At 43.7% G+C, this 16,681-nt stretch overlaps 1 protein-coding gene across 1 annotated transcript in view; it reads right to left on the bottom strand.

The window, feature by feature from the left end:
• LOC124412724 overlaps positions 1-16,681 on the bottom strand; it is an 84,382-nt gene that overhangs the window by 28,410 nt on the left and 39,291 nt on the right. The window contains exons 2-12 of the mRNA XM_046892846.1: positions 11,333-11,406; positions 9,707-9,807; positions 8,836-8,954; positions 7,671-7,826; positions 6,539-6,692; positions 5,114-5,268; positions 4,523-4,651; positions 4,139-4,221; positions 1,223-1,393; positions 919-1,156; positions 226-366 (exon numbers count right to left, since the gene is read on the bottom strand). Of these exons, the coding sequence (XP_046748802.1) occupies positions 226-366; positions 919-1,156; positions 1,223-1,393; positions 4,139-4,221; positions 4,523-4,651; positions 5,114-5,268; positions 6,539-6,692; positions 7,671-7,826; positions 8,836-8,954; positions 9,707-9,807; positions 11,333-11,406 (1,521 nt within the window). The remainder of the gene's footprint in view (positions 1-225; positions 367-918; positions 1,157-1,222; positions 1,394-4,138; positions 4,222-4,522; positions 4,652-5,113; positions 5,269-6,538; positions 6,693-7,670; positions 7,827-8,835; positions 8,955-9,706; positions 9,808-11,332; positions 11,407-16,681) is intronic.

The raw sequence follows: 16,681 nt of genomic DNA, 5'->3' as shown, positions 1-16,681 counted from the left end.
ATTGGAATTGACAGAAACTCGATGGGCGAGAGTTCTGTAATGCAAATAAATACAAGCTAGAGGAAAACTTTGACGGTGGTAAGAAAATGTACGGAAATGAAATCCGTATCCTAGAACGATCTGATCGTCGGGGTGGCTTTTCTTCGAGCGACAGCCAAATGAATATTTCAACGAGTTGCCGCCCGCGCTTCGGGAATGATGATAATAAAAACAGAAAATGCTCACCACCGGCTCCCCGTCGATTTGAACTTCGTCCGCTGCCAGATCCATCATGTCCAGGGCCAGCCTGGCGATGCAGCGAGCGTGGCTTCGACACGGCTCCGGCAATCCACTGACTGCCATATACTTGTCACCGACAGTCTCCACCTGACGGAGGCATTGAACAGGTTGGAAATGAGCGTCGCTACTTTCGTTATACATTTCGTTACAAGGGTGATGATTGGTACGAATAAGAAAGCATGGTGTGGAATTTTTTGGTAAATTGGAGGCCTTTTGTAATCATTCATCCCGCTCCTCCATCAAGCCCTCGATTCAACAGCGTGACAATTCGTAACCGAGACATGCTTCGATTACTGTACCCAAACACGAAATGTCGATGGAGCACCATTCACGAGTCAAGTTATATATATCGACGTAGGTACGGTTGCCTTAATACCAAGTGGCAGAACCAACCGCGTGTTGTGTTGCTGGGCAATAAGTGGTTAATTTGCCGGTCTCACATCAACGCAACTGGTTCGGTATATATCAGTCTTGGCGTCCGTTTCTCAGAGTATATAGTTAAATGCATCAATTAGAAGCACGTTGCGTTTAATTACAGACGCTGTAAAGTTTCCCTCGTGTAACCGAATCGACAATCATTTCAACAAGTTACCATACCGTAACAAAGCCGGGGTTTTGCACGAGAGGTAATAATCGCACCTTGTAGACGTTTGGGTTTTTCTTCGGGTCCGTAAGCACGTCGAAGGCGATGTAGAGTTGGTTCAGCATGTTGACTATCTTCATAGCCCCGCTGGAATCCGTGTGGGCAGCACAGTAGGCACCGAATCCAACGATTCCTGAGAACAGCAGCGTCACGCAGTCGTACTTTTTGGCTGGAACTGGTCGCGAGTGTCGCAATTCGCTGGCCACCGATATCGGCAGTACGGAGTAGAGGAGCCTGTCACAAAGGATGGAAACAATGAGAAACCAGGTCACGTGATTCGAATCCTTGACAAATTCTCACCTGTCGGTCTTCTGCTTTTCGCCGTCCAGCTCACGGTACGTCTGTTGAAGCTTGTCCGTCAGCAGTTCAAGGTTCCTGGTGAGCTTGTAGTCGGCCTCAAACTGCTCGGACATCAGGACGAGATCCCGGGTAGCATCGTGAAGGGGGATGTCGCTGAGATAGAGTCCACGCCTGAAGGAACAAGACGAGTTCTCGAGCAAATCACTTGTACGGGTGACCCGTAGAAAAAACCGTCTACTACCATCACGGGACATGGAGAAATAATGTTCACTTTGGTAGGGGATGAAATTCAACTGCGAGGGTGAAGCTGGCGTCTGTCTGTCCCGTCGAGGTACGATAAAATCGTCATTGAATATCCATAAAGAACAGATATAGGTACGTATACATATCGAGGGGGAGGGAAAAAAACTCTTCATCGTACGACTACAGCGTTGTTTTTCGCTCGATTCTTTGACCCATTTCGCAGTGAACTGAGAGAGACTTGGAGATGAAAAAAACATGAAGCGAAAAAAGAGAGAAAGTTTTACTATGAAATCAGATCTGCGTCACTGCAATGTTCTCAGGGATGAAAACAGACAAACAAATAAGGTAGTTCAACTTCTGGGCGGTTATATAGACTTTGTTTCAAAGCGAAATTCGATTCTTTGGATTTTTTTTATTCCCAGAGTCGGTTGGAAAAAATCACCTTCCTTGGAAGCGACGATTTTTTTTCTTCTATACCTATAGGCTTTTGGAAGGCGTTGAGGAAACTCGGTCATCCCTGATTCACGAATTATTCAGAGAGACCAGAATAATGCAAAATATGCCTACAGACAAGCTAAAGCATAGCAAGGGTTAATGAGATGAGAACAATTGCGTCTGTTTGACGAGACCTGCGAGGTAATTTGATAATAATTGCGTACCGAGACGCTAATTACGAATCCCTCCAGGGAAAGCTACGAGTGCCAGGGAAATTACTCGCTACGAAGAAGGGGCGAAAGAGGAAAGAAAGAGATAAAGGAGGTGTATACGTATGCATAACCTGTACAGTATAAACAGGTGCACAAAGTGTAGGGAAAATTATCTCGAAGGTACAGATTTGCCTTAAGACTCGGTCGTGGCCGGTGAAGCATATTTCACTGCTCGCGGGTCGCCGAGGGAGATAAGAGACCTTATCGGGGGTGAAAATGTTCTAGAAGCTTGCCGAAAGGTTCCCAGGAAAGTGCAAGCGCGAACAATCGATTTGAAGATAATACGGGGTGAAAGAAAAAGGGCGAGTTATCGAAACCGCCCGATTTGTCGTCGACAAATTTTTGCCGGGTATCGAAGGGATGAAAATTCACGGTTCGTCTCCGGGCGAAATTCCTGCTCCCTAAAACAGCTGGCGCAGTAAAAACCAGGTGAACATCGCGTGTCAGAGGCAAATATTTCTCGCTGCAGCCAAAGGGCTGATACGGGGCTCGTTTCCTTCTGCACTAAAAGTCGCCCCCTGGAAAGAACCGAGTGAAACAAAGGCGTTTCTTGCACTGCAAGGAGGGATCGATAGAGAAAGAGAAGAAGAGAAGAGAAGACAGAAAGAGAGAGATAGAGAGAGGTAGCGAGGGGCAGGTATGGGGGAGTTACAAGCTCTCGCGAGTCGACAGAGGGGTACTTCACCCCGTAGAAACAATGGAATTAAACGACATATCTCAGGGTGAGTTATGTCCCGTGAGGGGCTCGAGGTAAATACCTTCATAGTTACGCTCACGACTGGTGAGACGTAAAATAAGCGCGTGAAGCTTGGCGAGCCATTTTCTCGTTCGGAAAATAAGAAATAATATATTTGAGAAAAGGGATATTCACACGAAAGGCGGAAAGTTCGAGGGAGCGATGACGAGATCTCAGGAACCATTCAAAAGGTTCGTCAGGCTGTTTTCTTCCATTTTCAACCAGCCCTCCACCCTTTCGCCCCACTCACTTCCGTATCACACTCTGTCACGTAGACGTTCACCCCTCCTGATATTACGTGACAAATTCGCCCTCCCTCTTCCTCCCGGCAAATCCTCCCCCCCAAAACTTCATTTTTTTATATCACTCAAATTCGCAGGCTGAAATTCATGCGAAATATAAGCAAAAGAAGAAACGTAAAAAGTGAGAGAATAAAAAGAAAGTGGAAAACACGGGACGGTGGAAAGGATTTTCAGAGAACTTATACCAGCAAAATTGATCCTAAAAAAATTTCACCCGGGATATATACTGCTGCGTAAGGGATTTTATTCGGTGGTAAAAAAAATATTTTTTTTATGAAACCAATTCAAAGGGGCGAAACAATTTTTCCCCCTCGATTCACGGCAACACGAGATCCCTGAACTGCGGAGAATACTGAGGAAAATTGAGCAAAGGTAATACAGTTTCAAGTTCGGCATATTACAGACCAGCGACTGGTTCAACAGACTATAACTAAAATGAACAAACGTTTGCCAACTACGAGGCTTTGCGTGATTTGGCATACGCGAGGAACAAAGGCCGGCTGAAATCAGACTAAGGAGGGTTTAATTGATGCGTGTATAATCGAGAGATGAAGGGAGAAGGGTAGGTGCGGTGATAAAGGGTAAAATTTATCGAACGTTCCGGAGAAGGTTTTACCTACCTTCCGGTTTCGGTGCAGCGCAGTAATTTATTCGCGATTTAAAGCCTGGGAGGGAACGAGTCGGGCGTGAAAGATATGAAAGAAAAATACGAAAGAATGATAAAAAAAAAAAAGAAGAAAATGTGCGTGTGCGAAGATAGAACAGGGGAAGAGAATCTTATAAGCCGGAGGAAGAAGTTTGGGGGAATCTTACGAGCTCTGTGAGAGACAGATCGCGTGTATGGTATAAGGTGACGTAATTCTATACACACAATTTATTCATGCGCTGTCTCGAGGAATGACCTAACATAAATAAATATTACCGTTACCTGGTCAAATCGTCGAGATTCATCACGCTCGGGTAGCACAAGAAAGTTACCAGATCCGCTTCCGGGATGTAAAGCATCTGGCCCTGCGAGCGAAAGCGAATGCCGATTACTCCGATTACTCGACTTTGTTATTTAGCATTACGCAGTCGGCGTTACCGTTTCAGTAATTTTTCTATCCCCCTTCAAACTACCGCCGCCAACCGGCGAATTCAATTGAATTCAATTCAATTCAATTCAATTCTCTTTATCTTCTCGTTACCCGCAAGAACTCGCGACTATTCCTCGCACTGATTCACCAAAATCCTGTAACACTCATCTCCACTGAAACGGTTTCCCCCATGAAAAGACTCGAATCATTGTTAGCATGACGTGTTTTAGTCTCACTTTAAGACGCATGTTCGAGAATTCCTCAGCTGCCTCGACCCTCATCACGCCATTTTTAGTTCGCAAGACGTAGACCGTGTTGATGTGTGACAATATGTTTTCAAAAGTCAACTCGAGGTGGGGCCGGACCTGGAAAAATGAATTGACTAAAGGAGAAGTGAGAATATAAGGAGAAGGCTGGACAGTCAGAGTATAATCAAAAAATTCCAATGGTTCTCGTGATTTCTTTAAGTTCCAAACATTCGTCCCCGTGGCGTCGTCAGATTTCTAATATTTCAGAGCCCTCGAGTAAGTGCCTAATCCCTAAATATTCCACGGGGCTTGGATAAACTCGTTAAACCGATAAAAAAAAATAAAAAAACGTCGACAAAGCAAAACGCAACGTTACATCACCCGGACCGAACGGGCTTAGTTTAATCCAAAGAAACTCGAAGCAATGAGTAATGAAGTGTCACGTGACTTGACAGATATCGGAAATATCCTCTCCCGAATTTCTGAGGTGGACTCGACGTCCGTAGGGGAAGAAAAAGGAAATTGAGAAGAGAGAAAAGGGAGATGTTGAGAAACAAATACGAGAATAGTGAGACTTACGGTTAGCAGGATGTCGTTCAGCTTGCAATTACCAGTCGAAACCTGAGGGATGACCCGGGTGATGGTGCTGCCGGTTTGCACAATCGTCAGCTGTCTGTTGAACATTAGATGAAAGGGAAAAACCCGGCAAAAGGTGGCTGGACTAACCCTGGGCTCTGCAACATCAATGAACAACATCGACGGTGTCTATGAAGTGCAGATCTGCAGAAGAGTGCCGCTCGACAAAAGGAAACTTTATACGGTCACTGGAGGTGTAATAAAATTTTTATCACCCTGCGGAAAACCAAGTCGTTTTATTCGTTCGATACAGAGTCGAATATTTCAATGGATGGAAGTTTAAACGTGTGACGATAAAATTTTGCCAATCGATATTAATGAGGATATACCGGTGACGATGACAATTCGATCGTAATAAAAGGAATTAAAAAGATGACAGAGAGAGAGAGAGAGAGAGAGAGAGAAAGGACTTCATCGCAAATGTAAAGTCAGTCGTACATGTAAAACCGTTTTAATTTTAAAAATGGGGGAGAAAACTGCCCGGTGCCTCGGCTTGTTGTTATTATCTTGCGCAAAATTTTGGCGTGTGGCAGGTCGGCTGGATTTGCGAAGCTTTGAAATAAAATAAAAAGCACATATTTTTTGTCCCCATTGTTTTCCATGTTTCAGAGCAGAGCGCGAGGGTGCGGGCGTATGTCGAAATCGTGAAAGGTTCTCGTTGTTGTTGTTATTATCATTACCACCGCTATTACGTCAATGTAACAATAAAGCCCGAAGCCCATTTTCCCCTCTCTAATTTCACTTCTACACGCGGAGAGTCTGAATGATTCGTTCAATGCACACAAGATTACTCGGATAATAAGATTCCACGTCTCTGCAGCCGGCGCTTGAGGGAGCTTTTGGCTTGTCCTGTCTTACAATAAAGTAAAATTTGCGAAAGCCAAGAATTAAGATGATATCGCATCGCTAAGCGGCGAAGCTAATTACCCAGAAATTGTAGTCGAGGGTATTGTTTTAAATCATGAGACCGAAGCGTCGGCGCTTGTCTGGCGCCTTTTGGGATCAGCGACTCTGTCTCATGAGGCTTTAAAAAGCGACGCGAAAAACAAAGGAAAATTCGGTGAAACCAAGCGCAAGGATATCATAGTTCGCCCGGAATTTTCCGTCCTAGTTTTAACTTTTGAAAAGAGCGACCAGAAGTTTCGTCGTGCCAAGTTTCTTACTATTCGAAAGCCGCAAGCTCGCGGCAAAAACTCACCGAGTAAACAGGATATGTTAAACAATCTTGCCGGGAAACTTTCGTGCTGAATAAAATTCTGCAGACGGTACGGCATAATGCAAGAGGGTAGAAAGTAGACGGAAAGAAACCGGTGAAAAACAACTTGACAAAGGACAGCGGAATTCGTCCTGGACCAGGTCTCCACTTACCTCGGGACAAAGTTTGCAGTTCGGCGATCATCGGTTTTGAAACGACTCCCGGAGTCGAGGAATCCGTTATAAGAAACTGGACATGATCGCACTCGTTCTTCGTCTTCAATATCCGCATGTCGACGTCCGTTCCATGCAGCTTCTTCGCCACGGTCTGAGCAAAGTTTACATCCCATTAATTGTACGGAATTTTGAAAATTTAAAGTTCGTGGTGGGGAGGGGGTGGGGGTCGGGTGAAAAGAACTTCCGGTTTAATCCTCGAGAGGAGCGAATCTTAATGTAGGAGAAAATTTTCAGCATGGATGAGGATCGGGAGACTTGAGAGGAGGAAGAAAACCGGCCGGTTCCCGGGCAACTTCATCCCTCTGCGGAGCTTCCGAGCCGGTATTCCTTATTCAACGTCAATTTCCCCTCATGCAAATTAATGGGAAATTAACCGACGAGTGTGTACCTGCAAGATGCGGAGAGTGGAACATCGCTCACTGCATCAGATTATCACGGCAGTATTTGGGTTTGAAGAAAAAAATTCAGGAAGTTTGATCAAATTTTGCTGAAAATTTTTTGACACGTGTTGGAGAACAGTCGGGTGGATAAATTTGTGGTGAAAATAAAAAAGAATTGGGGCTTCTAATTTTTTTGGTCTTATGCTGATGATGAGAAGAGATTCTCATACAGACTGTCAACTCAAAACGGTATGAATTCCAGGTTGTTTCAAAAAAATTTGAAACATTTCGTCGAACGACCGCCAGACATTCAAAATTTCGTTCATTTTCGACACTTTTCTAATTATCTTGACGCAGATTAGCTCAAAATTCTGTGCTGCTTGTATAAAAAGTGTGATAATAAGTTTATTAAAAAGCTTTTATTTTCTCTATTGAAACATACTCCAAGAATTTTTTACGAACAAGAATAAACTCCAAAATCATTCTCCATGAAAAAAAAGAAAAATTCCAAGTTTTCCAACTATTTTCCCCCAAAATAAACACCAAGAATTCACATCGCGATAAAATTCAGCTGAACTAACTCAAGCCTAACTTCCCAAGCCCCGATCGTATTATCACTCGGTTCTAAAAATGTCTCCAATGTACTCTACGGCCTAAACTCACCCTTTTTGCGAAGCAACGAACCTCACCTTGACTATACCGATGACAATGTGCTCGAGTCCAGGTCTGTCCGAGTAGTAGTGCAGGATGAGAGCCCCGTCCTCAGGCCTCTCCGTGCATCGGAAAGAAGGCGCCCTCATTCCGGGGTACAACGTGCCCAAGTGGTCGTGGAGGGCGTCCAAATTCTTGGATTGCATGTTATTTTTATCCCTCCTCCCATCTCTTTCCTCATTCTAGTTTTCCTCCCCCACCCTTCCCTCGCTTTTTGTTCTCTCCAGCATAATAAACCGTATTTTCCACCGCCAAAAGCACGTCTCTCGTCGCCTTTTCCCGCGCGCAACTAACTACACCCGTGCAAAGAGACGTGCCCCAGCCCTTTGTAGGTGGAAATTCGCGACCCGGTTATAACCCGCCTTGAGAGCTCCCCGCGTTTTGACGGATTGTCGCTTCACGCCTCGCGACTAAATCGCAAGGAGTTTTAGAATTTTTTTAACGTTTTCTCCCCCCTTCCCCCCCCCCCCCTCTTTCTCTCTCTCTCTCTCTGTGTGTTACAAAAGTGGCGTTTTTGTATTTTAATCGAATTTGATCGCCGTAATAATACACATTGTCGTATACAAAATGGTATAATATGTACGGCTTGACGGCGTATCGTTACTCGGAGGAATATTGAATTCGGAGAAAAAAAGAGAGGCGGAAATCGCGGATGAATACGAGGCAAATAAAAAAAAAAAAAAAAAAAAAAGAGAAAAATTAATAAACAAAGAAAAAAAAAACAATACACGTAGAATACATTATAGGCGAAACGAGCGGCTGCAGGTGGTGAAAATTCCCTCTCTAAATCCGACGTGGCGCGACGTAGAAATGGCGGATTTCGTCCCCGTATATGAGGGGATTCCGTATATATGGAAATTGGATTAAAAACGTATTTCAATTGTAGATTTGTGTGTATATATATATATATATATAGAGCGACGGACAAACTCGATTGGCGTGAAACGCGTAGGAAAAACCGCAGCATTTGAATAAGTGCCGCTGATCCGGTCTGACGATCTCTGACGTCGCGACGTTGCGAGGAATTCATCGTGTAAGAGGGAACTTTTCGTTATCCTCTGCGCTCGTTTTTTTCTTTTTCTTTTACTGTCTTCTGTACAAGAGGTAAGGGAAGGGGGGTGGGGGTGGCGGTGAAATATTTACCTGTAAAAAATCCCTCGGGGTAGCGCCAAGTACTTGTAGAATTTTGTCGTACCCGGAATCCTGGCAGAATTCGAAGAACATTTTACCGAATAGTTCGAGTATTTCGTTAGCCGGGATGTCTGCAATAAATTACACGGCAATTTCATTAATGTAATAACTTAATCCGGCACTATAATTCTTCCATGCGTACACCTAAATTGCTCGACCTAAATGGCGGAGGATTTTTACTCTGCGCTCGCGAGTTTCCTTGCAGTCAAGAGGGGACAAAATCGAGTTAAAAAAATAATGTATAATAACGATACAGGTAATAGAATGAAAAAGCAAAGAAATGTAAAACGTCGGGAAGTAAATTCCCCGGAAATAACTCGGCATCCCCGCTAAAGCTTTTCCCTGAACTTTCATTTCGCACAACGCGAAATGCAGAGATATGAATCGTGTGCAAATTGGGGAGACAGAAAGGAATGGAAAAATCACATTTTGCATAATCTGACGGTCTCTATGCGGGTCTGTATTATATAGCATGCGAAAGAGAAACGAAATAAAAACAAAAAAAAAAAAAAAAACAACTTACTTCCTTTTTTGACAAATTGCGCAGACTGTTTTCAGCTTCTTTTATTCCTCGTATATACATGTATATTATATATAAGTATGTAATAATAAAAATCCCCGAGTCAAACCGCACTTCGCGATTCCCTGATCCCTCCACTCCGATTTCATTCTCTTTTCTTCCTCACCGTCAGGGGTGTAATTAGAAAGGGGAAGAAAAGACCCCCCGGGGAGATTTGGAAGGGAGTCGGGCGTTTATCGGGCCGAGGGTTATCAATGAAGTATCAATACCCCGAAGGATCATAGATGTATCGATAATACCTACTGAGGCGGTTGACCGCGGCTGCGATCAGATTGTACGTAATCTCGTCGTCGTAAATCTGCCGGACCAAAAACTGGCCCTCCATATTGACGGCGGCGTCCTTCCTGCAGTTATGAAATTGAGTTAAACGAATAAACACGTCCGAGTATAAAATAGCTAATGTCGGGTTGTTGCAAACGAAAAAAATTCCTCCCCAATCGGTAGGTAACAAAGTTTTCTATAAAACGATCTTTCGTTCGGCGTTTACTCGGACAAAACGGTTTTAAAATTGTAAAATATTTAAATAGATACCAGATCATGTCGGGAGGCGAAATATTTCCCACCAAAATCTCGTTGCTCTTAATGTTATTATCACTACAGTTATTACTTCCTTAAAACTTATCTGTCACGCAACTCGAGCTTTCGCGGATACTGTCGATTGTACCGAGCTACCTCCTTTTGCAGGCTGTATACATGATACATTACGAGTTGACGTGATCTCTGTAACTCGGTTTGCCTGTGTTAAATAACCTACAAACGTAATCCATGCATAGATCACACCGGCTGCAGGAGAGCCGATCTGCGCGTGACGATAAGGAGGGAAAGACGCCAAGATTTCACCGAAGAACGATTTTCCGAACAACTTTAAAAGCTCCTTAAAGAGTAAATCGAATTCGGTGCTTGAATTAGCGTTGCGCGACGGTTGGAGAAATGTATTTAAAATTTTTTTCATAAGACGAACTTGAAAAGAAACTTCTTCGAATATTAATCTTGAAATATTCATGAAAATTTAGTCACACTCACGATCATTCGTTTTTCATGTCATTTTCACGCACGTTCTTCATTTCTCGTCTATCAATCAATTACCATCGTTATTGTTGTCACCGTGGGATATTCATTATTTACTCTCGGGATTTAGGACGGAAAGAATTTTTATCTCCTGGTACAAGTGACATCTTTCGATCTTGATTACATCTAAGCCAATTTCCGTTTTCAATTTGTATTGAATTAGAGGTGGAAACGAGGCTGGACCGCTTTAACAACGTAGAGCAGTCAACAGGCCGGCTGATACCTGTAGTTTCGATATCGATAAACTAATTTCTAAGCCGTTTCAAATTTTCCTGTTTTTTTTTGTTTTTTTTTCTGTCACACCCACCAAAGCGAGCCTGGATACCCCTACTCAATCCGCCAGACTTTAATTGACGTTAATTTGTATCCGACTATCGGTGAATACGAGGGGTGAAAAATTCACGGATAAAATAGTAATAATAATAATAATAACGATATGAATTCCGAGTGAATATCGCACGGGATTTAATAAATACTGAATTTTTATAAAGACCGAGGAACTTGCGAATCGGTGCCGTCGCGTCGTTTCAACTCGTGTTCTCGTCATCTATCTCATATCTCTGTGAAGTTTTAATCAGATGTAATGAAAACTTTGATAAAAATGTAATTTAATAAAAACAGACACAAAACGTCTATTTTATTTCCTTCGTAGGTGACATCATCGAAATTCAAGGGTGTCTGGTTTCGTGCATCGCGTGCGAAGGGGTGGGAATGGAATTGTAGAAAAACAGTGACACACAGACATCGTGAAAATTTGACAAGGGGTTGAAATTTGGCAAGTGCATGACGGTAATTACGTACTTTATAATCTCCCATGTTTCGGTGTCGAATGTCTTCACTACCAGCAATTCCAGGGCGTAGTTCACAAAACCATACTGCACAACAAACGAGACAAGTTTGTTACAAAATCAAACAATAATAAGAATATAAAAATCGGTACAATCGAACGATGAAACTACATCGTCTCGTCGACTAAACGTAGAATCGTTCACGGGTTGTCTCCGATTGAAGATAACAAAGAAACAGATCGAAAACAATAAACTGGCTAGAATAACCGAACGTAACCAAAAAAAAGGACAAATTTTTTTTTATCCTCTCTCTCGTTCAAACAAGTGCAGTTTTTTCAAAAATTCTGAGAGAACGTCGATATTATTCAAAGTGACGAGGCAGTGGTTCCACCCTCTCCGTCGGACGTACCATAGTTGTTTACAATTTATGTACAATGTACGAGAACGTGGTGCCCCCCGATGTGCTCGCTGCCAATATCATTCCATTTCGCGTCGAAGCCAACCATGGAATGGTGCTCGCCTCGTGCACACGAGGCAGTGACTGCAAACCAGCCGCCAGAGAAGATAGGTATCGATTTTCGACTCCAGCTGCGCCACCTAGATAGCCGCCGACTCTCTCTCCCTCTTCGGTTCTCCCGCCCCTCAATGAAAGCTTCTCTCCCTCTCTCTACCCCCTCGCCCGTCACTTTGCCGCTCCTCTCTCGCTCCTTCTTTCACCCGACGCGAAAACTTCAATCCGCTTAACTTACTCGAGTGAAGCTACGCCGCTCCTCCAACAATATGTAAAGATATACGACAGAGCCCGAGGGTGGTTGGACTAGGCGTGTGTAGATTCGGCAACGCACCCAGCCGGCGTAAAACACACCCCGCGAATGCAGAGGAGGGTGAGTGGTGCGAAGATTCCTCGCAACGAGCTGTTAATAATAAGTGAATGGAGGTACTACTGGCAGCTTGGTTGGCGAATAAAATAATTAGGGGATGAAGAAAATTCCCTCGTTATTCGTATACTCGAGGAATGATCGTACGAATACAAACGAATGTCACGGAGGAAACGACTATTCGTGATTTTCGTTCGCTCGTAGGTTTCTCGCCTCGCCTTCGGCTCCTAGGCCACGCTGATCGATGGACATGGACTTGTTTGCGATAATGGGATTAAATGCGTTGAGAACCAGTCTGCAAGCCCCACGGGGTGAATTATTTGAGGATTCGCCGTTTGTTTGTTCCCTGATTCCCCGACCAGACCTGTACCGTGTATATATCTATATAGTTAGCTCTGTATACACCTACCTACCCACTTGAATTATTTCGACGACCTGGTTTCAATCTCGAGCCGGATTTTTATCGGAAACTTGCCTATTAAAGTTTGTCCTGCCCGCACGGAAATGACGCTCCGTCTAGGCGGAGCCAAGGGCGGAAAGGATCTGATCCGATACTCCACAGGGAAGATATCCACAGACCCGTGAACCCTCGGGAATCGGTCGCTGGGTTTATAAAGCGTTATCTCCGGTTCATTCGCGGCGACTCACCCCCGCCTCACCTCCTTCAGGAGTTTACACGCATCCCTGGTTGGCCGGGGGTTCGAGAAGCTTCCTGCATGTTGCGCAATCCGAGTCGAAGCCCTGCAAAAGACGGACCGACGCAAATTATCACGTTGACCGAGAGACGTTCGGTTAGTCGTTGGAAATTATCCGAGTAAATGGGAAATTCGCACCCCGCCCGAGAGGGAGGTTGACACGCCTCAAAGTTTTTCTTATTTCCATCCGTCTAAGTCGAGGACGTTTTCGATATAGCCGGCATTAATTTTCCCGGTGTGGATCGAATCGGCATCAGCATTATCAGGAGCTCTCAACTTGAGTATGATAATTACGAAAATTTTCCAACAACGAAATGGAAAACTCGGGCAAGTAAATTATACGTGGGGGAGTTTAACGAATGATAATAAAAAAAAAAAAGGAAAAAATAAATAAAAAATGACACGCCTCCCAATGGTCGTAAATTTCTGTGCAGGCATTATAAAAACGGAAGTAAAGACGAGAGAATGTTCGGCAAACAAATTTCCTAGAGTTGGTTTCCACCGCGTGGCGTGCAGATAGACGGACAAATCTAGCCGGCGGGTAAGTGTTTACAGCATGCGCGGAGGGGTTGAAACGTTGATATACGACCGAGAAGGATATCGATGAGTAATGGGGATGAGCTGGTGTAGCTCGCCTAGAGAAAGACGAACGCGTAACGTATGAGGAAACAATTTCCGAGTCGGGGATGGTTGGGGGTGGCGGCGGGGGTTTGGAGCCGAGGAAACGGCGCGGCTGGAGCAATGCATAGAGATTAATTAATGCATAAGCCCGCAGATTGCAGGTTCCAAAGAGGGAAAAACCCTTCTGCGGATTTTCTCGAGTTGTCCCGGCGCCGCGGGCGTTCCGCGAACTTTGCTCTTTACGTCACGGAGGAAAAAAGGCTCGAGGGGTTGATTTTCGACGTCACCGTGAGGGGTTACATTACTGCCCAGCTCCCGAATATTTACTCTCGGTAACCGCGGGGGCCACGGATCCACCCTGTCCTGCATCCAGGGTGAGTTTTGTCGAATTTCCATCGCGCCTGGTTTATTGTTTTACGACACGCGCCTCGGGCCGCGTCGCATCCCGTTCTTTGAATAGTTAAACAGAACCGGGAATCGGTTACGTTCCCTAGGAATTGTCCCGCGCGATATTCCCGCGGGACCGGTTGGTTGCCCGAAGTATCCAACTTCGCCGATCGATCAACATAGTTAAACGAACGTCGATGCGGGACTTGGAAAGACGTGAAAGTTCGTGTACGAGTAGCGGGGAAAATGGAAGAGAAAATTTGAGGCAAGGTAAAACGGGAATGAAAGATGCGAGAAGAGAGGAACGTTCACGTCGCCTTTACGTCGTATAAATCGATTTGCAATCACGGGGTTTGTATTGCGGATGATCGTAAAAATAACAAGATTTTTATAACGATCGAACACAGAAACTGTAGTTACACAGACACACGCACACGAGGCATAAGCTCGTTACGATGGATTTCTCGTTGATATCGTGACGTCGAGCGATAAACCCTTCGAGCTCGGATTTATTTATCGCCTCGGAAAAGCTCGATTGGTAAGCTAGCGACTTTGCCCATTTGTTTGTCTCCTCATCTCATCCTAGTTTTCCTCCATCATATCCCTTACCTCAACCTCCCCTACTGTATATATATATATATATATATATATATATATATATATATTAGGGTGGGCCAAAAAAATTACTGTTTTTTCGTCAGTCACCATGAAAGTATCGTTCAAGATGATGAAAAAAAAAAAAAATTCCGCAAAAGTTTGAGCTATTGATATTAATATTAAGAGGTGCTCGTTGGCGATTTTCCATTTCCCGTTTAAATAAAAGAGGAAATTTTAATTTTTTTTTTATTTTGGAATATTATTCCTCAACAACGGATTAGCGTATCGTAAAGAAGAAAAATTTTTTTTTGCAGGAAATTAAACGATCTACAAAAAAGGTCTATTGCGTTTTTTTCGTAAATCTACTGGTTCAAAAACTGTTTAAGGTTAAAAATTAGTTACGTCAAATTTCACGATTTTTTTCATTTCCACTATGAAATAATGATTGAAAAACGAAAAAAATATAATATTCTTTAAGGTTCATGTTATCTTCTTTACTGAAACATCAAAATATTCCTAAAATTTCCGATTACTTTACAAGAAATAAGTTTTTAACGTAAACTATTGTATAAAATTTATATTTTTATCAACTTTTGAACCAGTAGATTTACGAAGAAATTTCAAGAGACCTTTTTTGTAGATCGTTCAGTTTGTAGATCGTTCGAAATGAAAAATCACAAACAGGCACCTCTTAATATTAATATTAAGAGCTGAAACTTTTTCAGAATTTTTTGTCCGTCATCTTGAACGATATTTTCACGGTGACTAACGAAACAAAAAAAAAAGTCTTTATTTTTTTGGACCCACCCTAATATTAAACTCCAGGCTGTATCAAACGCGGCGAAAACAGAATCGAACCCGAAGGTGTTAATATAGAATTCGAAGCAGGTTCGTCGAAGCCGGGTGTGTTTGTTCAAGGGTAAATGTTGACCGGTGTGAATTCGCGGGATTAAAATTTCGAAAGGGAGAGCCTGGGGCGAGTTTGATAGCCTGCAGCCCCCTCGAGTTTTGCGGGGCGCACGTTTTCGTATAAATTTTCACCCCGCGTCCGGCCGCGCGGACGAAGGTGACAGGGGGTGAAATTCTGTCCGACCACCTGCAACCCCGAGAAAATTCCCTGCCTATATTTATTTATTTCTACCTTTCCTTATTTCACTTTTTTTTCACTTTCTTTTTTACGGATATCATACGCTGAATATTCCAAGTCAGAAGACCCGCCACGGATGGATAGTCACAGACGTACCGGTGTCCAAAAATTTTTTTCTCCCCAACCCACATGTCTCCCTGCACGTATACGATATTTATATGTATTATAGATGATCCTGCTCCCATTATTGATTTTTATTCAACCCAGCGGAAGAAATGAATTTCTGGGGAGGGTTAGTAGCTGCCAAGTACGCTCCACCGTCGAATTAGATGGAATGAATACCGCGGTCTGCTCTCGATCCACGATGGAAATCTGACCTTCTCACAAATTCGGAATATATTTTTCCAGCAATCCGATTCGCCTTGAATTATCACAGCGTTGTCCTCTAGTCGTCTCTGCTCGCGATACGCAATTAACTTGGTTGCTTAGACATTAATTTATTTTATGCATATTCAAGAAATCTGGCAAAGGACGAAGGTGCTGGGAAGGGGTGTCACACGTGGGGATTAACTCGGGTTAAATTCAACCGCGGAAGAGGAATAGAGGAACGGCAGAGAGACCATATAGGAGAGAATCACGGAATAATAAAGTAATTTGTAGTCACGGTTAAAATTTATATGCAATCCTGCGTCGTTTAACCAGAATTGAGAAATGCCTCGGTATCACCAAAGTCTTATTAAGCGTGTACCTACGCGGAGGGTTGCGAAGGAAAGCGGTGCACGCCCGTCGTCGGGAGGATCATTTTTCCCTGAGAATATCGACAGCCTGCCAAACTCGATTAGTCTATTAGTCACACTCCGCGGTACCGAGTAAGCGGAGGAGGGTGCGGGGGTGAGTTAAATCGGCACGACTTTGCCGGGGGGGGGGGGGGGGGGGGTTGAAAAAAGTAGAAAAAGAAGAAAAAAAAAAAAAAGAAAAGAAAAGAATCTCATCGTGGCATAACGGAATGACTTTCGGCGAGATAATCGAGGGCGAAGAATATTTCTACAGGGATAAGCGATCCGATCGGCGTGGGTGGCGTGGTGAAATATAATTCG

Source organism: Diprion similis, chromosome 11, assembly GCF_021155765.1.
Source record: "Diprion similis isolate iyDipSimi1 chromosome 11, iyDipSimi1.1, whole genome shotgun sequence".
NCBI classification, from domain to species: Eukaryota; Metazoa; Arthropoda; class Insecta; order Hymenoptera; family Diprionidae; genus Diprion; species Diprion similis.
This window is presented reverse-complemented; position numbering and strand designations above follow the sequence as displayed.